This window comes from Cuculus canorus, chromosome 3 (assembly GCF_017976375.1).
Source record: "Cuculus canorus isolate bCucCan1 chromosome 3, bCucCan1.pri, whole genome shotgun sequence".
Taxonomy (NCBI): Eukaryota; Metazoa; Chordata; class Aves; order Cuculiformes; family Cuculidae; genus Cuculus; species Cuculus canorus.
Genome location: NC_071403.1, coordinates 68878873 through 68902037, shown reverse-complemented (window position 1 = coordinate 68902037; position 23165 = coordinate 68878873). Strand labels below are relative to the sequence as shown.

At 43.0% G+C, this 23165-nt stretch overlaps 1 protein-coding gene across 1 annotated transcript in view; it reads left to right on the top strand.

The window, feature by feature from the left end:
- The first annotated feature begins 267 nt into the window (after positions 1-267).
- KIF13B (kinesin family member 13B) overlaps positions 268-23165 on the top strand; it is a 142918-nt gene continuing 120020 nt past the window's right edge. Inside the window, exons 1-2 of the mRNA XM_054062336.1 lie at positions 268-381; positions 13045-13138. Coding sequence (XP_053918311.1) covers positions 327-381; positions 13045-13138 — 149 coding nt within the window. The 5' untranslated portion in view covers positions 268-326. The remainder of the gene's footprint in view (positions 382-13044; positions 13139-23165) is intronic.

Below are 23165 nucleotides of genomic sequence, written 5' to 3'. Positions count from 1 at the left end.
GCAACCTGATGCAGTGGGAGGTGTCCCTGCCCATGGCAGGGAGATGGAACTGGATGGGCTTTGAGGTCCCTTCCAACCCATCCTCATTTGATGACTCTAGGATTACATATCCCAGCATGCAACATTACGCATCGAGACAGGACTACATCTCCCAGCGTACACCGCGCCGCACACCCCCCCACAACCGCCGCGGTGCACTCTGGGACTTGTAGTCCAGAGACGCCTTGTTCTCGCGGGGCGCCTCCCTCCGCCCGCCCCGCGCCCCGCCCCGCGCCGCCGGTGCCGCTCGCCAGACGGAAGCCGCGCAGGGAACCGGGAGCGGCGCGATGGGGGACTCCAAAGTGAAGGTGGCGGTGCGTGTCCGCCCCATGAACCGGCGAGGTGAGACCTCATCCCCTCCTCCCCATTGGGGGGGTGCGAGGGGGCCGGGCGGGTCTGTAGGGACGGGGATCCCCGTGCCCGGGGGTGCCCGCAGGGATGGGGGTCCCTGTGCAGGTGTGTTTGCAGGTGTCTGTCTGTCTGTCTTTAGGACGGTTCAGCCGCTCCCACCGAGCAGCCCTCTCCTCTCCTCTCCTCTCCTCTCCTCTCCTCTCCTCTCCTCTCCTCTCCTCTCCTCTCCTCTCCTCTCCTCTCCTCTCCTCTCCTCTCCTCTCCTCTCCTCTCCCCTCCTCTCCTCTCCCCGTCTCTCCTCTCCCCGTCTCTCCTCTCCTCTCCTCTCCTCTCCTCTCCTCTCCCCTCCTCTCCTCTCCCCGTCTCTCCTCTCCCCGTCTCTCCTCTCCTCTCCCCGTCTCTCCTCTCCTGTCTCTTTTTCCTAAACTCGCCCTGTTTTCGTGGTTTTTTGTGCCCCCTCCCTCCGGGCACACCCCCCTCCACACCCCTTACACCTGCCTTACAGCTCTGTGCCCTCTGCCCTGCTGCGGCAGCTCTTCCTTCTTCCTTCTCTCAGGGATTTTGGTGGAATCGCCTCCCTTTCGGTGTTCTTTTTCCTGCGGTAATTCAGCCCTCAGCTCTGTCACCTCTCTTCTTCTGAGTGGGACAGATATAACCAGGTGACAGAGAACAAAAGAAAAGAAAAGAAACAGAAACAAACAAGAAAACGTGGAAGAGGAAGCTTGAAATGACAAGAGAAGACTTTTTATTGTTGGGTTGGTTTTTTTTTCCCATCAGTGAAACCTGCCTGAGGGTTATATTAATCAGACTGTGGTTTGGGCATCTGTTTAAATGTTTATACCTGTCCTAATTAGAAAAACTTGCTCTAGATTAAGAGGAAGCAAGTATGAAAAGGCAACTTGAGCCAAGAAATTGGAAGGTGAAGAAGGGCAAAAATCCAAGAAACGTGTATGGTGGCTTTTTCCCCTCCACGTTCTCACAGGAGTATGACAATAATTCTTTCTCGGAAAAGGGAATCGAGTGAAGTCAGTTGAATAGGTGAAGCAAAAGGGGGAAAGGGAGAAGCCCTTTATCTTCCATGTGATCTGAAACAAAATAACTGTTTAACTCCTTTCAATAAATAAGGAGAAAAAGGATTGAATAAAAGGATTGAATACAGTATTTGCATACCTTTTAAAATTTAAGTAAGGGAATGCCATTGTCCTTCCAGCACAGGAATGGCATGGATATGTTCAAGTGATTCCAGAGGAGGCCACTAAGGTGATCTGAGGGCTAGGGTGATCCAAGGACAGGCTGAGAGAGTTGGGCTTGTTCAGCCTGGAGAGGAGAAGGCTGCAGGGAGACCTTAGAGCAGCTTCCCAGTATTGAAAGGGTCTACAGGAAAGCTGGGGAGAGAGTGCAGGCATAGGATAAGGGGGAATGGTTTTAAGCTGAAAGCGGGGAGATTTAGTTTAGATCTTAGGAAGAAATGTTTTTCTGAGTAAGTCATTGGCCCAGGTTGCTCAGAGAAGTGGAGGCTGCCCGATCCCTAGAGGTGTGGAACAGGCTGGATGGGGTTTTGAGCAACCTGATCTGGTGGGAGATGTCCTTGCCCATGGTAGGGGGATTGGAACTGGATATGTTTAAGGTCCTTTCCAACCCAAATAATTCTATTATTCAATGGGTTCACAAGAGTTCTAAAGTCCCACAATCAAAACAGCAGAGACAGAGTTGGCATCTTTACAGTCAGGTGGGTTAGGGCAATTGAGGATGTTTTGACCAAAATCTGCATTTTGTTACAGTTCAGGCAGCAGTTCTCAAAACTGGGGAAGGATTCATCCCTGAGCAGAGACTGAGGGATAGTTTGGAGGAGCTGGGTGGAAAGAGGCTTAAAGGTGGTACCCTGTGGGTTTGCCTCTAGCTCACGTCTCTTTCCTGTCATAGGTCATTTCCTTGGCTGTGTCCCAGGCAACTTCTGACTGTGTAGTGCTCTTTACCCCTGGGATTATGCAATAATTCAGGTTGGAGGGACCTCTGAAGGTCTCTAGTCCAACTCGCTGCTCATAGCAGGTCAAATTAGATAGAGTAGCACAGAATGAGGCACAGTGCCTCATTCAATCCAGCTTTCAGTCTCAAAGTGTGAACACTGCACCTCTCCCTCCTGGCATATATTCTGTGTATGTTCAGCCCCAGTTTATGCATGCATAGTGGTCTTCAAGCTGTTTGCAGCTAGAGATTGAATTCTGCAGAAAATATATTTCTGGGAAGAAGGAGGGGAAGTAAAGGAGAAAAAAATGATGGGAGATGATAGATTTAGAGCAGTACACCTGTTTGAAGCTTCTGCCTTACTGGGAACATCCAGGCACTGAGCTGCATGAATCTGTGAGAATGGGAACTTTGTTATCCAAGCTGTTTTATTCTGCATAGACTTAAAAATGTTATAGGCTAGAGAGGATGGCTGTAGCCTGGTTGTTAGGAGGCTCGTCGAGGAGCAATGGAAGTTTGTGTATCTTTCCTTGCTGTTCATCAGAGAGAAGAGGGACCTGAACTCCATGCTCCTGGCATGTAGCTTGGCAATTGAGGCCTGCCTCCCCCCTGTAAGAATTGCTTTGCAGCTATTAAGCATCCTGTTATTTTGTGAGTGATACGTAAACCCAGCTGAGACTAGCCTAAAAGATCAATGTCGTCTTTTCCCTGAAACAAAAATGTCCTGGAATCATGTTTTTTTTGAGTGTATTATTTATCACAGTCCAGATGTTTTGGTGAGTTCTAAACAACTCATACCCACATTCTCATGTTCCTAGAATTTATAGGAACAGTGATATGAAGCCTAGTATTTTTCTTACCTACTTAATGTTAAATTTCAGAATCTACGTAACTGTTTTTCTGAAGAGTCATGCAGTTGCAAGACTTTGGTGTCTTTGCTTTTTTGATAGGCTTTGAGGCAAGAGGTGGCTTTTTTGGAAGCTCTCTAATATGCACTTTGTTCTAAGCAGTATTTGTGTGAAGTTCTGGGGCTTTGGACCTGAAGCAAGTATTTGTTTTCTTCGGGATCACGAGTAAAGTTCTTTTCTTCGCTCTGCACGAAAGGGCTTAAAACTGCAAACCCATCAGGTGGTTACAACTGTTGAAATTTAAGCTTTGAAACGTTCTCAGTGTTTATTTGTGGTAGTGGCGGCTCTCTTTGGTGTTTGAATTATGAATTTCTCAAGACGAGGGTTTATTGGGTTAATAAAAGCAGTATGTTTAACTACTAGTAATTTATACAGCTTATAAAAGCGTAATAGGTTTCTTGCATGCACATTGAAGGGATTTCTATAGCAGATAGTTGGTTATTCGTAGTGCTCGCATTCCAAGGGGATAGTATTGAGGGTCCCACTTCACTCTCTTGCTAAGTCACCATCTATAGACTAAGTTTATAGTACTAATTTTCAGCAGTGAGGGGAAGCATTGTACGTAGGTTTCTGTTTTTTGCTTCTAGGTTACTTTTTTGCATCTTGCTTCAGATGAGACCCCAGTCCTGCATACTGTGTGGAAGCCGTGCTTCTGTAAAACAGCTTCCATGTCAACATGCGTGCAGCATTGCATCTGCAGTCACAGGCTGTACTGCGTAGCAATAATGGGGTTATAGTGAGGTGGATGTTGGTCTTTTATCCCAAGTAACAGGTGATAGGGTGAGAGGAGATGGCCTCAAGTTGCACTGGGGGAGGTTTAGATTGGATATTAGGAACAATTTCTTTGAATAGTCTTCTGTTTTCTGGGGCTTGTTATTCAGGAAAGTATTTCCCAGTGCGCTGCTTTTTCAGATGGGTATTTGATAACAATCACTGACTTTTTTGCTGTTGTATTTTACAGTTGCAGTGGATTTGTTTTTACAAATGCTGTCAGTGTTTAACTTCACTTAGCAGATAGTCATTGTATTTTAGGTAAAAGCTGTGCAAAGCTCAAGCAATACAGATGGAGGCTTTTATTTCTGAGGAGACCTTATAGCAGCTTTCCAGTACTTAAAGGGGGCTACAGGAAAGCTGAGGATGGGCCCCTTAGCAGGGAAGGCAGGGATGGGATGAGGAGTAACGATATTTAGATGAGAATGTGGAGATTTATACGAGATATTAGGAAAGAATTTTTGACTGTGTGGGAGGGGAGGCACCGGCCCAGGTTGCCCAGAGAATTCGTGTCTGCCCAATCTGTGGAGGTGTTCAAAGCCAGGCTGGATGAGTCTTTGAGCAGTCTGATCCAGTGGGAGGTGTCCCTGCCCATGGCAGGGGGGCTGGAATTGGATGGCCTTTGAAGTCCTTTCTAAGCCAAACCATTCTATGATTTTATGAATTAAGACTTGTCTTACTGAATATTTTGTTTTCAGGTGGTGTTGGTGTACAAGCATCCCATAAGTATGTTTAAATCTTTGTGTTTCTCTATGCCTTTTGAATCACTTCAGTGATTCAGTTAATTAAAATATAAAATCTCTTCTCGGTACTAAAAGAACCTGACTTATGCTCAAGGGTATGGCTGATGACACCTCAAGCCAGTCAAAACTGTTGTTGTGGTGTTGCTACATCTCATTTGAGTCAGTTATTTTCTGTTTGAACAAGAAAGGCAGAAAATAAACTGCAAAAAAAATCATGTGTTTAGTGTATTGAATAAATTTATTGAGGAGCAGGAGCAGTAGCGGTGGTGGCACAGGGCTAGGCAGGGTGGGTGGTGGCGGCAGAGCTCAGATAGGGACCAGTGATGGGGGTGTGCTAGGTTAAGGGTAAACTGTACAAGATCACAGCCTGCATCCTGGCAATGCCACCCAGTTGCACTGCTGGTGGGGTTGTGATGGGATACCTGCGGCTTCCAGTCTAAATATCTAGGCTGAATGTAAATGTACATTATGTTAATGTATTGATCCAGACTCAGTTTTGTGTTCAAACAGGGATCTTATTGTGCTTTGATGATAAAGATTCTGTTTCTGGTGCTTGTAAGGAAAGAATTTGCTCCTGTATCTGTGCCAGCTTCTGACCACGGTATTGGGCACTGATGTTTTGTCTTCCTGCTCTTTGGAGGAGGCTGTATTTCCAGTCATTTTAAATGTTTTTGGGGTCGGGGTGGGAGCCGGGGCTTGTTCTTGTGGGTTTTTTATTTGTTTGTTTCTTACTGGAGATTACAACAGAAACAATTTATCAACAGGAGTTTGTACAAGCAGTCTTAGAGTAATGATGGTATTGGAGTGAATGAAATGGCCCCTATTGGGACCTGATAGCAATATTCAAAGCACAGGACTTTTCTTCACCATTATCCTTGTCATAAATGAGTGTCTAGAGTTTTCAGTGTTTCCTGGTGATTGTTGATAGCCTATAAAACAGTGTTTGTAATATGAGCAAGATTAACCTAGAGATACGGTGACAAATGGGTAAAGCATGTAAGGGCAGTGTTTCATCTGGTGTTCCTCGTCGATGCAATTGTGTTTTAAGAGCTCCTACAGAGTTAGGCGCTTACTCCCCACTGCCAAAGAACTAGTGAGACTTCCAGTCAGTCCTATGTGGGTGCTGCAAAGGCAAACAATTCTTGTGCTAATTACATCTTCAGAGCTAGCCTAAAGCACAGTGTAAGGTTACCTTGCTGCTCTGGTTTCATGTTTGCTTGTTCCTCCTCAAGTCAACAGAAAATCAGATAAACACACTATGAGTAGTTCTGCCTTGGCTCTTGGGTGGTTGGAGGCAGAACAAATACTATTGCATTTCATTCCTCTTAACTCTGAAGCCTGAAACAAAGCAGCGGCACAGAGCTGTGTGGAACTTTCTTAGAGCTCTTTGCTGCATCAGAAAGTCACCAGACTGATGTATTTACTCAGCCTCTGTGAGCTGAGCAGCATGTGCAGCGGCAGGACTGTGAGTTAAGGTTAATGTCCAGCTACATGGAGTGCTTTTACTAATGCTGCTTGGGAATCTCTTTTTTTTTCCAGAAAGTGAAACAGCAGAAGGCAGAATATATTTTTTTACCCCTTAGACCACTCTGTGAGGAGAGCTTGCTTGCATTCAGCATGCTCGTGAGTTTGAGTTGACTTACTCCTCACCATCAAGATTAGACAGTATTGTGTGCTGTGCCAGATGCACTCATACATATTTAATGATCTTTAATTGCTGCAAGCTGAAAATTTAATGAACAATATTTGTACAGTTCATAGATATAGCAGAGGAGCTTGAAAGATGCCTGCGTAGGCTTCATGTTGGTGAACTTAAGGGACAAATCAGATTACTGTATTTTTGTCCAGAACACACCAGTTACTATGACTTATAATTAATGCCCTAAAAGTGCTATTACACTTACTATTTTTTTTTTAATTTAAGCTTTTAGCATTGTTATTTAGGTGTAAGTTATTTTCATACTCTCTTGTATGGTCAGTTAGTTTTTTCTTGATTTCTCTTGGCTTCTACATGGCAATCGGAAAAGTCACTCTAAGGGGACAAACTTTGGCAAGAACGTGAGGACCTGTTCTGTTTGAACGTGCTTTCAGATTTCTTTTTAAAACAAATAGAAAAAAAACAACCAGCTTTTTTTAGGTGCTATTTTATTAATCTATGTGATAAATAATATTTTAAATATTTTAAAGTTCCTATTAGCTGGGGTTGTTTAGTCCAAAGAAAAGGAGACTGAGGGACAACATTATTGCTCTCTACAGCTACCTAAAAGGAGGTTGTAGCAAGGTGAGGGTTGGTCTCTTCTCCCTGGTAGCCAGTGACAGGACAAGGGGGAAATGGCCTTAAGATGCGCTGGGGAGATTTAGGTTGGATTAGGAGGAATTTCTTTACTTGAAAGGGTTGTCAAGCGCTGGAAGAGGCTGCCCAGGGAGTTGGTTGAGTCACCATCCATGGAGGTGTTTAAGGGATGGGTAGATGTCGTACCTGGGGACATGGTGGTGGACTTAGCAGTGCTGGATTGATGGTTGGACATAATGATCTTAAAGGTCTTTTCCAGTTGAAGCTATTCTGTGATTTAAACATATCTTGGTGTTATTGCCATTTACTTTTTTAGATCAAGAAAGGTGCAAGAAAGCAGCTGTAATTACTCAGCAATTGAAGGCTCAGGCCACAACATTCCAGTTCTAACCTTCATGGGAATGTTAATCTTCTGAAAATCTACTGGCAATTTAAAATATAAAATGTCTATCGTCTCAATCTTTACAGGAGATTATTTTGAACTTTTGTATTTGGGGCCAATTTTGGCTTATTAGCTTAGTACATGAACTTTAAACCTTTCACATTTTATTTTTTATACTTCGGTTAGCTTTTCTGAACTCTCTAAGAGCAGTCGTGCCAGTTCCCAGTCACGCTGTTGGGCCCTACGTTCTGGCTCCGAGGGGACCTTGGGTGTTGATGCAATTGCAGCTGCCTTAAACCTGGTAGTGGGATGAGGAGGAATCTATCACAAACTTTATTGTACCGGTGTTGTAACACCAGGTTTGCATCTTTGTTTCAGCAGGGTTTGTGGTCAAATGGTGTTTGAAAGGGCTGGAAAACTGGCAAATATTAGAAGCTAATTTCTTATAGCAGACCTTTTAGCAGCCTTCAGTACTTAAAGGAGGATACAAGAAAGCTGGGGAGGCGTTCTTTATCAGGGCATGCAGGGGTAGGACAAGGGGGTATGGTTGTAAGCTGAAAGAGGGGAGATTTAGACTAACTAGTAGGAAGAAATGTTTTCCTGTGAGGGTGGTGAGGCCCTGGCCCCGCTTGCCCAGAGAAGTCATGGATACCCCTTCCGTGGAAGTGTTCAAGGCCAGGTTGAATGTGGCTTTGAGCAACCTGATCCAGTGGGAGGTGTCCCTGCCTATTACAGGGAGTTTGACCTGGATGAGCTTTAAGGTCCCTTCCAACCCAAACCATTCTATGATTCTATTGTATGAAATTGAAATCTGACGAAAAAATTTATATGGAAATAAATGGTCTTGATGAATTGGGAAATGCTTTCCCTTAATTCACTTTATACAGTGTGAAAAAACAGAGTATATAAACAGGAAAATATGGAAGGCCAAGTAAGTTGTAACAGACTTTTTAGCTACTGTGACTGTTGTACTGAAAGTCACCACAATGCCACAGTCCCAACCACTGATTTAATAAGTCACAGACAAACTTATTTACTGTGTCATCTTTCATTTTACGATTATTTTGAACTGCCCTGTAAAAGCTACCTATTAGAATCTTCTCTTTGATTCTCAAATACAGTAACCTTAAAGATGGGGTGACTTTTAAGGGCAGCGGCTGGAAAAGCTCTGGTATCATGGCATGGCAGTTCTGCTGTTTTCGTTACGCCACCTGGTTCTGCTGGGTTTGGTTCCGTTCCCTGTGAGACTGAGTGAGTTTGAAACATCATTATGCAACCATTGTTGTCGTTACTTGCAGCTCATCTATGAAGACAGTTGCCAAACTAATCCATAAATGAAGGTGGAGGTTTCCCAGCATTGATAATGTCTGATGCTTTTCAAAATGCTTCTCCTCTCCCCCTGCCTTTAGGATTCATGTACACTCTTTGTCTCTGCCCCAAACCCGTTCAGTACATTTTGTTACACCTCTGCTGGTGTTTCCTAACACTTACGGAAAATCTGCTGTGTTGAGTTTATGATTACCAGAGGTGTGACTGCTGTTACAAAGGGAATGCCATCTCCTGCCTCTTGTTGGGAATGCAGCAGTGTCTGCTGAATCCACCATGGCATGCGGTGCTGTGCTTCTTCTGGTTTTGCTTTTCCTGCTGTCTTACTTACTGACTTTTCTACTCTGTTTGAAATGCATTGAATCTCTTAGGCTAGTGGAAAGCCCAAAGCTTATATGGATGGTGTGAATTCTTTTTGCAACACCCATAAGGCTTTTATCAAAGACACAGTCATTTAGGGTTTACTCGAGTGTGGTTTCAGCTAAGATCTGCACTGTTTGAGTCACAGATTTGATTGTCTTAAGAAGCATTTGTGCAGAGTTGAAAAATCAAGGGAAGTGGGAAGAAGAATGGCCTCCTTCGAGCCCCACCTTCCACTTTTATTTCACAAGTGAAATAAAAAGACATCTGAGACAATCTCTGTAAGTAGCTTGGATGCACATGACTTAATGATTGTTCTTGTGCCCAGCCCACCTTTGCTTAACGCTTCTCCAGCTATGAAGTGTAAACGTGGAAAAGTGATCAAGATATGTGTTACCTTCTTATGATGGATGTCACAGCACGCTCACTCCACAGCCAAGAAAGAAGAGCGTTCCCTCCATTGAATGTTTCTTGAAACATTGGGGGTTTGAGTTTTAAATTTTCAGAATTTCACCTCAAACCCTGGGCTCAGTTTTGAGCACCTCTCTCCAAGAAAGACATCGAGGGGGTGGAGCGTGTCTGGAGAAAGGGCACAGAGCTAGTGAAGGGGCTGGAGAACAAGCCTTAAGAGAACCCATTGAGGGAGGTGGGGTTGTTTAGCTTGAAAAAGAGACTGAGGGGAGACTTTATCACTGTTTAGAACTCCCTGAAAGGAGGTTGGACCGAGGTGGGTGTTGGTGTCTTCTTCCAAGTGGCAGGCGATAGGACAAGGGGAAATGGCCTCAAGTTGTATCAGACCAGGTTCAGATTAGACATAAGGAAAAATTTCTTCATGTAAAGGGTTCTTGGGCACTGGCAGAGGCTGCCTGAGGCAGCAGTTGAGTCCCGATTCCTGGTGCTGTTTAAAAGACAGCTCGATGAGGTGCTCAGGGATCTGGTTTGGTAGTGGACAGGTACAGTTGGACTCAGTGATCTCAAAGGTCTTTTCCAAGTAAGTGATTCTATGATTCTGTGATTCTCTGAAAAAGCAATTGGCTGATTGGTTTCTTGGTTTGAGATTTTCAATCTTGTTGAGCTACAAGATTTGTGATAAATTTCCAAAGTTTGACAGTGAACCACTTTTTGTCGTCTTGTAACTTATAAATTTTGTGCTGCCTAAGAAAAAATACTGTGTAATGGAAAGAGTAATTCTAAGCCTCAACAAATGAGTCCTTTTGGATGTGCGTGCTTAGCTTCTCTTGACGCATTCCAATTTTGCTTGTTGTTTAGGGGCGGTGAGTACACTGCTTACCTAGGAGATACTGAAACTGGTAAGAGTGAGGGTGGAGTCCTTGTGTGATCCTATCCAAAAGAGCAGGAGGATAATTTGTCCATAAGGCTAACCTGCTTAGGTTAATATTAAACACTTAATGAGGTGGAAATAATGATGGTATGATTTTCAGAAGTGGCTAATGTAAAATTCCTCTCATTCTACTGAAAGCATTAAAGAAATCAGAAATCAGTCAAAGAACATGGTTTGTCATAGAGCTAGAATGCATATAATTGAAAACATATGGTGGACTATTAAAACAGAATTGAAACTATTTCTTCAGCTAAAAGGAGCTAAATCTTTTGCCTGGAATCAGTAGCCTTAAGGCTGTCGGGATACATAACTCAGCTTAGAGGCTGAACATAACTGTTTCTTAGGGGTTTATTTCATGGGACACAGTGAGCTGATGTAGCAGTTCATCTCTGCTGAGAGGTCTAAATCCTCTGCCTCCTCTCTTCCCCTCTGTACAGGTCTACCCACTCATTTGCATGGCCTTTGATATTCTTCAGAGCTTTGGCTGGGCTGATGTGACTTTCTGTAGTGTCTGAATGCATCAGTTTTTCATGTTGGGTGGTTTTCTGCTGTTGAAGTAACTGGAAGTGACTTTGAGGAGTCTGCTGTGCACGGTAGTGGTGAAAGGTAAGCAGCAGATGCAGGTAGCCTGAAAGAAGGACCAAGACCTCCCTGTTTGGTCATAACTGTTAGTTTGGCTCAGCACATCTGAAACGGTGCTGTCGCCTGTCTGCAGGACCCCTAGATGAGGGATTTTAACATTACCTTTGTGGTAATGATAATCAGACAAGGTGTGTTGTACATGAGAAATTGGCTTTGACGACACACGACTTTAAGGAACTCTTCTATCCTCTCTGTGTGCTTTCTCAAAGGCCTTTCACAAACTGCGGTTTGATGAATACTTGCAAGACCTTGAGTTCACTGGGCACTCATGGATGCCAAACCTGCCATCAACCTTCACTCAGAAGAGAAAGAATTAAAAAAACGTGATGGAGACCATATCACTTATATTCTGAGTGCGTGTACCTTATGCTTTGCATGAGGGAGGTAGCATGTAAAAACCTTCAGTGGTTGAAGAAAAGCAGGTCACTGCAATTCAGAATGTTAATCACTAACCAGCCTGACCAAGATAAAGAAGCTTGTCGGATATGGGATGTAGGAAGAATATAATTTCATCTAAGCAAGCATTTAGCATATTAATGATAGGTAAATTGACTTTCAGGGTGTGGAGAGACATTAAAATAAACACTTGCTTCTGAAACTCGTCTGTCTCTTCCTTAGGCAAATGCATAGTTTAATTGAACAGAGGAGTAGTTTTGTTCCGAAGGATTTCAGTTTTGTGTGACTGCCTGCTTGAGCTTTGGCTTTCTTTGTTGTGTCCCAAGTAGCAAAAGACTATAACATTTCTTTCAAAAGCTGTAAAATGAAGAAAATTCCTTTTATGTTATTTAACAGCAGCAAGAAGCCTGCAAGGTGCTGGGCAATAATTAAGATCTGCAGTCTTTGCCTGAGAGATTTACAATTTTGAGTTTATAAGGTGCTGTAAGGTGAAAGAGCAAGTACAGGTGACAGAGAAGGAAAGAGCAGGGTTGAAGGAGGATGAGGATTATAATTAATGTGATTAGACAGGAGCGTGTTTGGGTGATTCAGCTGAGGTGCTGAACCCTGTCTGCAGGTTATTCAGTGCAGCCCCTCATCATCACAGCATGCGAGGATGTTGCAGAGTGCCTGCTGGGTGTGATTGGTGTGTCATGGTTATAGGTATCCGCATCTGGGGGCACTTTCCAGGTTTAGCATCAGAGTGTGAGAACACAGGGCTGTGGACTCGTTCATGTCCCGGCAGTGACTTTGATTGCAAGTGACTGTGGGCTTTGCTGTATATCTGACTCCATTTGTCATCAGATGGATACCTTGGATGGTTGTCAGTGTTATCTGAAGCCTTTGTTTTCCCTGCCTCTGCAGATGAGATTTCTCATACATTCCAAATATTCTTATTACTCATAGTGTATACGCGTTTGCTTAGCGTCATTTGGAAGAGTTAGGCTTCCTAGCTGACTGGAAGCCTGTGGGGAAGGATAAGGCCTTTTCTGCACTCTTGCACCTAAATTATTTGTGATGGGACTGGAATTTCTTTGAGCAGGTGCCCCAGGACTGACAGCTGGCATGGCATGCTGCAGTATCACAGCAGCGGCTGGGGAAAATGTGCTGCAGATGGCAGGGGCAGCTTTCCCTCTGAGCGTGTCAAGCATTGAGAGAGCCATAAGAAGAGCTGTCAAAGTGGTACCATGCCTATTGGTTCTTTTCCCCAGAAGAAATTTCATACTGCCTTGTGTATGCTGATTGTCCTTCAGGAAAACCGAAGTGCTCTTTCTTGTTTTGAAAAGAACGCATGTTTTAAAGCTGGACAGGATCCATCCCATCAGAATATCTCTAGAAGGGGAACTTGGCAATAGTCCTGTTTCTATTCTCTTGCTGATGGGTGGCTGTCAGACCGCATGAATAAATTTGGTGTCTGGAGGAAGTAATGGTGTGTATAATCCTACTGCTTTAGGGGCAGCACTTGACACTTTCTCATTTCTTTATAGAGCTTGATCTGCATACAAAATGTGTGGTGGATGTGGATGCAAACAAGGTTATTCTTCATCCCGTAAACACCAACCTTTCAAAAGGAGATGCCAGGTAAGATTTTTTGAATTAGGAAGGTCAGGTATCATAAATTAAATATGAGGCTAATAACTGGGAAAAGCAGGCCTTCACAGATGGCTTTCAATTTAAAAACTAATATTTATTCTTTTTGCAATATAATTGCCATCATCTATAAAATAAGGCTGATTTTACAGTGTTGGGAAGATGCGTTGAAACCTAGTGCTTACTGTATTTGCTTCCTGCTCTAAACAACATGTTAGCAATTAATGGGTCTGTGAACGATTTGATTCCTTCTCGTATGCTATTGTGGAACAGGAGGAATTTAAATCTGCAAACTAATTTGTGCCACTGTCATTCTGGAATGAAGTTAATTTTCACAATTATTTTCTCATAATGAGCTTGTATTCATTGTGTAAGAATAGAAATGGGAACATGCTGGAGAGGCGTAGCTCTTAGCAGTCTCTTGACAGTAGGGCTTTATGTACATCAAAAATACTTGCAAAGGTGGATGAGTGTAGGGACTGGCATCAATTTGTTAAACTGCTGTGAAACTGAGAAGGCCTGTAATAATTGATAGGGTTGTCGTTGTGACTCCTTAATTTATTGCTTGTTTGCAAGGGTCCATGGTGGGAACTGCAAAAATGTATGCATGAAACAAAGTAACAGAGGTGCAGGAAAAGGCAAAAGCTGTTACTGGAGGTGGATAGTCAGTCCTGAGCTGTTTTCTGGAGAAAAGCAAGTGGTCTTGAAGGTGGCAGATATGAGAAAAATTCAGTTAAGCGCATAGAAGACCTTTGTTTAAATACAACATATTGTAGCTCTTTTATGTCAAGCTGAACTATATGGCAGTGGTCCTTGGAAGTATTCTTTACGTGATTTTTGATAAGTTAAACTCCTCATACCCAAATGGCAGTAAATAGGAAAGCAAAGAGATTGTCAGGTGCAGCACATACTTTCTGTTGTCATCACCTGAAAGGCCGGGGGGACTGGAGTTTTAATAAGTGACTTAAAATCAGCCAGGCTGATTTTGTGGGGTGGTTTTGTTTGTATTGGTACCTGCCTCCTCCAGAAACATGTGTATTGTTTAGCTGCCAAATACCTGTGATGATTTGAGCCTTTAGAATTGCTAAAAATGGCAGGAAATTGAGATTCTTGGGAGTCCAGTCAGCCAGAGCTGCATTAAGAATGTTATTCATAACTTCTCTAAAATGTGGCAACCTGTCAAATGCTGCAAGGGTTATACTCCTCAATACATGTTTAAAAAATGTTTGTACTGTGGCCATGAAGGAATAAATCATGCAAATCTTCTGCTGCCTGGCAAGGGAGGGATCGGTTGGCAATTGCGGTGACATCCGAGACAAGATGGTGAGTGCAGTCTGAGAAACCAGAGTGCCAGACGACCAAAGAATACTTCATTTGCATTTTCACAAATACCCATTGCTAATCTGAGCAGGAAGCATAGTAAATTTATATGGGGTGATTTAGTATGAGAGGGAAAAGTGGAGGCCCGTTAGCTGTGGTAAAGATTTCCCTGCAAACAGTGGGACAGCAGATCTCAAAAACATAGTTGGAATAGTGAGGATTTGGGACAGAGTCCTATCTAGAACGTAACACCCTTGAGAGAGGCTGTCACTGAATTGTTTTGGCTTCTGCAGCTCCATCAGAGGAATCTTACCTATGAGATCAAGGAAAAACTTGGTTTTAGTTGTGTTTTTTCTAAGTTTTGGAGTTAATTTGTAGTCAGGTTCTGCTTCCAATTCCATCATCAACAACTTTGTCTTGTGCTATAAAATCATTCATTTTGATTTCAGACTTGTCTAGTTCCTAAAGTGAGCTGAAGGAATTCTGGCAAACCTAGACTGCTTTTACTTAGCAAGAGAAAAGAAAAAGAAATAATAGGGTAAATACACTCTTGAGATGCTTGCAAAGCAGGGTGAGTTTGAAAATCTTAGGAGTTTTGCTGCATTTCTCATTAAAATGCCAGTTCAATTTAGGAACTGGGAAAAGAATGTTAGAAATCTGTGCTGTCACAGCCCCACTTGATGTGACTCAGTCGTGCTCTGCAAGGAGTGACATTTGGAAACATGCATTTTTTTTCCCACTTCCCTCCTCTGGTAAAAAGCAAGACTGGGAGATGGATAGATATAATTAAATACTTTGTTGGATGAATTAGACTGGGTCACAGTTACATGTTTGTCCTGTCTCGCCAAGCTGGTCCTTGCAGGCCAGAGCGATCTACATGATGTAGGTTGCCTACATGGAAAGTCAGGGAGGGGCACTTTATCAGGGAGTGCAGGAATAGCATGAGGGGTAATGTTTTCAAGTTGAAAGAGGGGAGGTTTAGATGAGATCTTAGGAAGAAATTGTTTACTTTGAGGGTGGTGAGGCGCTGGCCCAGGTTGCCCAGAGCCATTGTGGAACACCTCGTCCCTCCTGGAGGTGTTCAAGGCCAAGTTGGGTGAGGCTTTGAGCAGCTTGATCCAGTGGGAGGTGTCCGTGCCTGTGGCATGGGGATGGGAACTGAATAGAGCTTTAAGGTCCTTTCCAACCCAAACCATTCTATGATTCCATGTATCTGTCCATTTGCATAAAATTTCTGCCAGTCAGAGCAGTTAAAAGGTCAAATGCCTGACCTGCTGTTTTTGATTGTCTCCAAGTTAAAGAGGAGAAGCAGGCTTTGCAATCCCTAAGTTACACACTCACCTATCCTTCTGATTTTCTGTGGGACCTAGGAACACATGTTGACAGAAAACATCAGAAATTTCCACTGTCTGTATTTCATATTTTGATAGATACACAACTTGAGGTATGTGGGACCCGACTCATGGAGAGAGCAGATTGTATTGATGTAATTGTCACTGCAACATGTTTGGGTCTTCAGGAAAAGTGTCTCTAGCTATTTCAGATTTTGCGTTAATAAGTAGTGTTTTGAAATTCCAGGTCATAGAATCATAGAACAGAATAGAATCATAGGGTTGTCTGGGTTGGAAGGAACCTTAAAGCTCATCCATTCCAGCCCCCCTGCCATGGTCAGAGATACCTCCCACTGGATCTAGTTGGTCAAAGCCTCATCCAACTTGGCCTTGAACACCTCCAAGGATGTGGCAGCCACTACTTCTCCGGGCAACTGAGCCAGTGCCTCACCGCCCTCACAGGAAAACACTTCTTCCTGATCTCTCATCTAAATAACTGATCAACCTTGCTTTCTCTTGCATCTACAAACAGAATATTTGCAAACAGGTATTCACGTGTTTCTCTAGAGGCTTGAGGATTAATAACTCTGTGTAAAACACGTGCTATCAGAAAAGGAAGTCTGTTATCATGCAACTTCAAAAATCTGGCATCCTCCTATTAGTTATTCCTTAACCAAAATATGACCCTTCCTGAGACGGGAAATGTAGTTGTTTTATTGAGCAATCCTTGGGGGTGCCATGCAGGTTTCAGTAATCGGATCGTGTACAAAAGATCAATTTTAAAATCTATTGTATGACTTCTGAGCTCGGTATGCTTTGTTACTGATCCTGGGCTGTTGGGAGTGGCTTTGGTTGAGTCATGGTTTCTCTTATTAAAATGAACACTGTGAAAACGGTCAACCCTTTCTTTAGTCACTTTCATGGAATTATTTGCTACAGAGCCTTGAGTTTGGTCACAAAGTGCCCAAAATGACCTCTTTAAATCCAAATCTCCCCTTTCAAGGATGTGTGAACCTTCAGGGATTCGCTGGAAATGACTGGTGCTGTTAGCATGGCTTGTTGGCTTTTTTACTTGCATTACGTAGTTGTCTGTTCTCTCTGTTGCAAAGGTCAAGGCCGAAGTTTCCTTATCAACGCATTTACCATGTGCTGCAAAGATCAGTCATAGTGTTATTACTTGGTGACTTGGGCTTGAAAGAGGGTGTGAACTCATTTTGATTGAAGTGAATAGATAAGTCCTAGGCAACAATTGGAATGTTTATAGGAATTAATGTTTTGGAAGACCTCTAAATTACTTTAGGTTCCTTTATAGCCTTTTTTTTTTTGATTAACTATCAATTTGCTTGTGCTGGCATTTTACATTTCCCAAACAAGACCTATTGAAAAGACTTTTGAAATTATTGTTCTTTACAGGTCAGACAGGAGTTTTATTACAGACTGCAGATATAACTGTAAGTGATGTGTAATTCTACAGGTTCAGAAGTCAGTTATGAGTTAATCAGGCATGGACCTATGAATGAGCCATAATAGTTGTAAAAAAAAGTGGTTTACATTTGTTACATATGTTACATATTATATTATGTAATAATGGGAAGATCATGGAACAGATCCTCCTAGAAGCCATGCTAAAGCACATGGAGGACGGGGAGGTGATTAATGGCAGCCAGCATGGCTTCACTAGGGGCAAGTCCTGTATGACCAACTTAGTGGCTTTCTATGACGGGGTAACCACAGCAGTGGACATGGGAAAACCAACGGATGTGATTTGTCTGGATTTCTGTAAAGTCTTTAACATGGTTCCCCACAACATCCTTCTCTCCAAATGGAAAAGATATAGATTTTGTGGGTGGACTGTTAGGTGGATAAGAAACTGTTTGGATGGTAGTATTCAGAGAAGTAGTCAATGGCTTGAAGTCCAGATGGAGATCTGTGACAAGTGGTGTGCCTCAGGGGTCCGTACTGGGACCGGTACTGTTTAAATCTTCATCAATGATATTGACAGCGAGATTGAGTGCACCCTCGGCAAGTTTGCCGATGACACCAAGCTGAGTGGTGCAGTTGCCACACTGGAAGGACAGAATGTCATCCAGATGGACCTGGACAGACTGGAGAAGTGGGCCTGTGCGACCCTCATGATATTCAACAAGGCCAAGGGCAAGGCCTACACCTGGATCAGGGCAATCCCCAATTTCAGTACAGGATGGGGGATGATGTGCTTGAGAGCAGCCCTGCAGAGAAGGACTTGGGGGTGCTGGTCGATGAGAAGCTCGATGTGAGCTGGCAATGTGCGCTTGCGGCCCAGGAGGCCAACCGTATCCTGGACTGCATCCAAAGAAGCGTGGCCAGCAGGTCAAGGGAGGTTATTCTGCCCCTCTATTCCTCTCTTGTGAGACCTCATCTGGAGTATTGTGTCCAATTCTGGAATCCTCAACGTAAGAAGGATACTCAACTGTTGGAACGGGTCCAGAGGAGGGCTACAAAGATGATCAGAGGGCTGGAGCACCTCCCATATGAGGACAGGCTAAGAGAGCTGGGCTATATATCCACACAGACAATGTTTTTCCTCATGAATACTTAAACTCAAATTGATTGTTCTCTGAGAAGTTCTGGAAGCTGAGAAGGGGTGCCCTGTTATCTTAGACTTGAGGATTTTTGTAGCCTTGCAACATCTGGGCTTGATTTTTGCTTTGATGAGGAACTAGATGAAGCCCGAATATCCTTTACTTATAAGGGAATACTTTATAAAGTATAATAATTCCTATTTTCTTTCTGAGGTAATTGCCCTGAAAAAGGTGGTAGGGAAAAAGGAAACTAGTCCAAAAACCTTCTAATTAAAACAGGATCACCTTTCACAGCTGTCGGTAAGTGATGATTACCTTGTCGTGGCTAGTACTAATAATACTTCGAAAGAGAAATTTATTCCATAATTAATTCAAAGATTTTTGAAACAGTAAAACAGATATTCACATAATTTAGTAAAAAAGAACAATAAAAAAATCCTACTTATGCAGTGAGTAGGTAACAAATTGCTGATTTCAGATGAATGATGGTCTTTGGGCAGCAGTTGTGTTGAAATAAACAGCCCAGTGTGTTAAAATTTTCCATAGCTCATATTTGGACTGAAGGGCTTTTTTCTTCTCATAAAGCTGAAGAATCGTTTAGTCCTTTTGAAGAAGAAATGAAGGTTAGGCCCAAGACAGATGGAATGTTGTCAAAGACTTAGCTATTGAGAAAACAGTACTGGAAAACAACTATCAGTGTCTCAAGGACGAAGCAATGTTAGTTCACCCCTTTTGGAAGGGTTAAATGGGAAGAGGATGAATGTTAACAAACACATGCAACTTCTAAATGTAAGGAAAACAGAAGGATTGGAAGGGCTTACTGACTGTAAAACACTAGTAATGGTCCTGGGAATGGAAACATATCTACTGAGCCAGGTTTTGTATTCTGCAATGCTAACCACTGTCATGGAAATGAAAAATTATCTACTGAGCCAGGTTTTGTATCCTGCCTTAACATGGAAGTTTACAAAATACCTAGATACTGTGTTAAATAATAGGTAAAGTGCTGAGAGCTTTTGCCAACCTCAGAGAATTTGTTTAGAAGTAAATATGATCTTATCAGATTCTGTTTTCACTTATTCTTTGCTCAGTTACTAAAAACTAGAATTCAGGGTTTGTGCAAGCCACTAGAAGCTCTCTCTGTCAGCTCTCGTTTCACCAGAAACCTGATGTGGAAGCAGTGCTAGTAAGCGTGCAGAGTGGCTGGGTAAGTTCCTGCTTGGCACAGCCTTAGCCATTACACAGTGTCAGGTCTGCAGAGAGTGCAGGTGAAGCCGGCTTTCATCTGGCTACCATGCGTGTGCGACTCCTTACTGTGACTTTAGAACACTCCTTAAAGCTGGCTAAAAGCTGAAAATAAGGCACAGCTTATCAGCTTTTGCTGTGTGGATATTACGGATCCACAGCTTTTGCTGTGTGGATATTTCCATAAAAATGGAAAATGCTGATCTTCCTGTAGCTGGCTATGTGAGAAAAGCCTGGATAGTGAGGTGGTAAAACTTGCACATAAATCACTTCCTTTTGCAAAAGTATGAATCAGGAGTGAGTTGATTGGGCAAAATGTATATTAATTAACCAGTGAAAAAAATTGCATTAACCAATTATAAATAAATTATCTCTTTGTGACGTGGAGAAGCGTATGTATTATTTGTAGAATTCCCTGAAACATGGGATATCTCTGTAATGGTAGGCAAAAATCCCAGTTAAAGGAAGGTTTGGCAAAAGTTGAAGATATCATGATTCTGTTTATCTAGATGACAGTAGCTTACAGTTTTTGCTCAATTAATTGATTCTCCTCGTATCTTCCAGAGCAGCTTGCAGGCTGTTGGGATGCCTAGAGAGGAAATTCTGGTGTGATTATGTAGGCTTTTGTTAAGGTTTAGCTTCAGCCTGGCGAATTTTGGCAGCTACAACCAAGCAGTTGGATTCCCAATTCCCTTCCTCCCAAACCCAGGGAAAAGGAAATGAGAGGAAAAGACTTGTAAGCTGGAAAACTAAAACTACAATTTTAATGAAATAGTAATAATAATAATAAAGAAAATAATAAGATAATAGTAAAATATATACAAATAAATGAAATCACACGCTCCACCCCTCAGTGACTTTGTAACCAGAAATACTGCAGAGTGAACATGAGGGAAAGGGTCCAAGGCTAGGAGGGAGCTGGTCTCAGGAACTAGGTTCGGGAATGGACAGATATGGGATCAGAGACAAACGGACAGATGAGGTCCTCACTGGATGTTGGATATCAAAGGAGAGAGCAAGACCCTCTTGATCTCTCAGTTTTACACAGAGTATGACATGTATGACACGGAATGCTGTGTTGGTCAGTTTGGGGTCACCTGTCCTGTCCACCCCTCCCTGCAGGTACGACCCTTCTTAGTCTTTGACTTACAGCATCCACCAGTTTGAGGATGGCCTTGGTTTCTATAGGGCTAAGTGTAAGCATTGGCCTTTCTGCTTCTCAGTGCCCCGTGTTATTGCTTCTAGAGAGAAATACTGTCTGAAAACCATGCAGTTAACTTGCAGAAAATGAAGTTACTTAGACAAGACTGAGCAGAAGTTAGAAACTGATTCTACTTTAGCTCAAACCAGAATAGCCTTCTTGTATGTGTATATAAATATGAACTGGAAAAGCTGACCGGTAGGAACAGCCAGGAGGACTTTGACTTTTGAAAATAGTATCTGATAGCCTGTAGGGATGCGCTATTCAGTTTTTCTACCTTGGGAAAGAATGTACATGATCAAAAAATGAGGAAAATGTTTGAAGCCATGCTATATATGGAATTAATCTGCAGAACCCCTTGCCCCAAGAAAACAGTGAGAGGCAATTAATGAGAAATAGTCATGGAAAAATACACACATTTTCTTGAAAATACACCAGGATCCTGCTTGATGTTGGGTAAGAACTGCCTGAGGAACTGCCTCATCTTGGGCAGTGTTTTATGTATGTGTCCCCAGTTGTTCATGCGTTTTTACTTAGAAGGATCAGCTGTTGGACGCAGCCAGAAATTGAATATTGAGCTTGGTAGCACATTTGCAGGATGTGGTGCAGTTGCTATTTGACAGCAAAGCAATTTGAAGGAAGAAATATTATTATCTTTGAAGATGAGTGAAAACAATTGCATTGCACGTGCCTTTGCTTCTTTGTATCTTTCCTGGCATTGTATTAATTCCTGCTGTGTTAAACTGCTTGGGATAGAAACAATTCAGATTTGAATGTGAGTGTGTGGAGGCAGCAGTAACTGCACAGTTGACTGTGTTATCTGCTTAAGCTGAGAGAAAATGGCTTGCTCTGTGGGTATGGGTTCATACTGACACATAAAACTCTAACCGAGGGTGAAATTTCTAGGTTAGATGTTAGTTCAGCTTTGTCTTACAGGGAATGCATTTATGCAACATTTCAGAAATGTTCCAGTAAGTTGTTGGGGGAGGCAGAAAGCGTGTTTGTATTCCCAAGACTGATAGCTGACATTAAGGAGAGAGGGAAGCCTGCTTCTCAGCACTCATACTGGGGTTTTGAAGCAGCTCACAGGAAATTCATGTTTGCAGAAACAACGCTATGAGATTTTCCTGTATTGCCCATACAGCTCCGTTGCATCTCTGTATGCAGCTCTCACTTCAAGCATGACCTTCTGTAAAATGATGATTGTTTCCGGTGAGATCCCTCGACTATGTATTGCTGCTTTTTATTGATCAGGTTGCAGAACAGCCTAAATAAGCTTAGGGAAAATAAAAAAAAAAGAATTACATAAAATGGAAAGAGTCATTTAAATGGTTGCATGAAATTATAGAATCATAGAACCATAGAATGGTTTGGATGAGAAGGGACCTCAAAGCCCATCCAGTTCCAGCAGTTCCAATCCCACTGCCATGGGCAGGGACACGTCCCACTGGATCAGCTTGCTCAAGGACCCATCCGACCTGGACCTCAACACCTCCAGAGATGGTGTAGCCATGTCTTCTCTGGGCAACCTGAGACAGGGCCTCACCATCCTCACAGGAAAAAACTTCTTCCTAATGTCTACTGTAAATCTTCCCCTTTCAGTTTAAAGTCATTCCCCCTTGTCCTGTCACTACAGGCCCTTGCAAAAAGTCCCTCCCCTTGCAAAAAGTCCCTCCCCAGCTTTCCTGTAGCCCCTTCAGGTACTGGAAGGCCATTCTAAGGTGTCCCTGAAGCCTTCTCTTCTTCAGGGTGAGCAACCCCAACTCTCAGCCTGTCCTCATAGCAGAGGTGGTCCAGCCCAAGGTGGGGTTTTACAGGAGCAGGATAGAAGTGGAGAATCCCTTGCCTGGACCTGTTGGCCACACTTCTTTGGATGTGGCACAGGGTACAGAAGGAAGTCAAAGTAAACCTGTGTTGTGGAGCACACTCTGTGTACATATGCATTAAAGCTGGACTGCATCCAGCTGCCAGTCATTAATGTTTTACTGCAATCCATCTTTTGACATAAAACCTATCTGTCTAAGAACTTCTGTTGAGTTGCTGCAGTGCCTAGAAAACATTTTATTTCTTAAATGTTTGAACGTAATCTGTTTGTTTGTCCTGGAAGGGTCTTTGAGAGGAGTCAGGAGAGGCAAAGGATGGAGTTGATGTCTTGAGGACAGTACAGCAAGCACACAAGGCACTGCTACTGTGTGTGTCCTGAGTCTTTGGTTGCATAAGGGAGGGATTGTATTGCACAAGGAGGTGAATGCTTCCCATATTAAAGGACTTGTGTAAAACTGAGAAGCAGGAGTTCTGCCAGGAGAGAAGGGGGTTGCTGCACTTCATGTTGTGCTTTTGAGGAAGTGTATTTGCTGCAA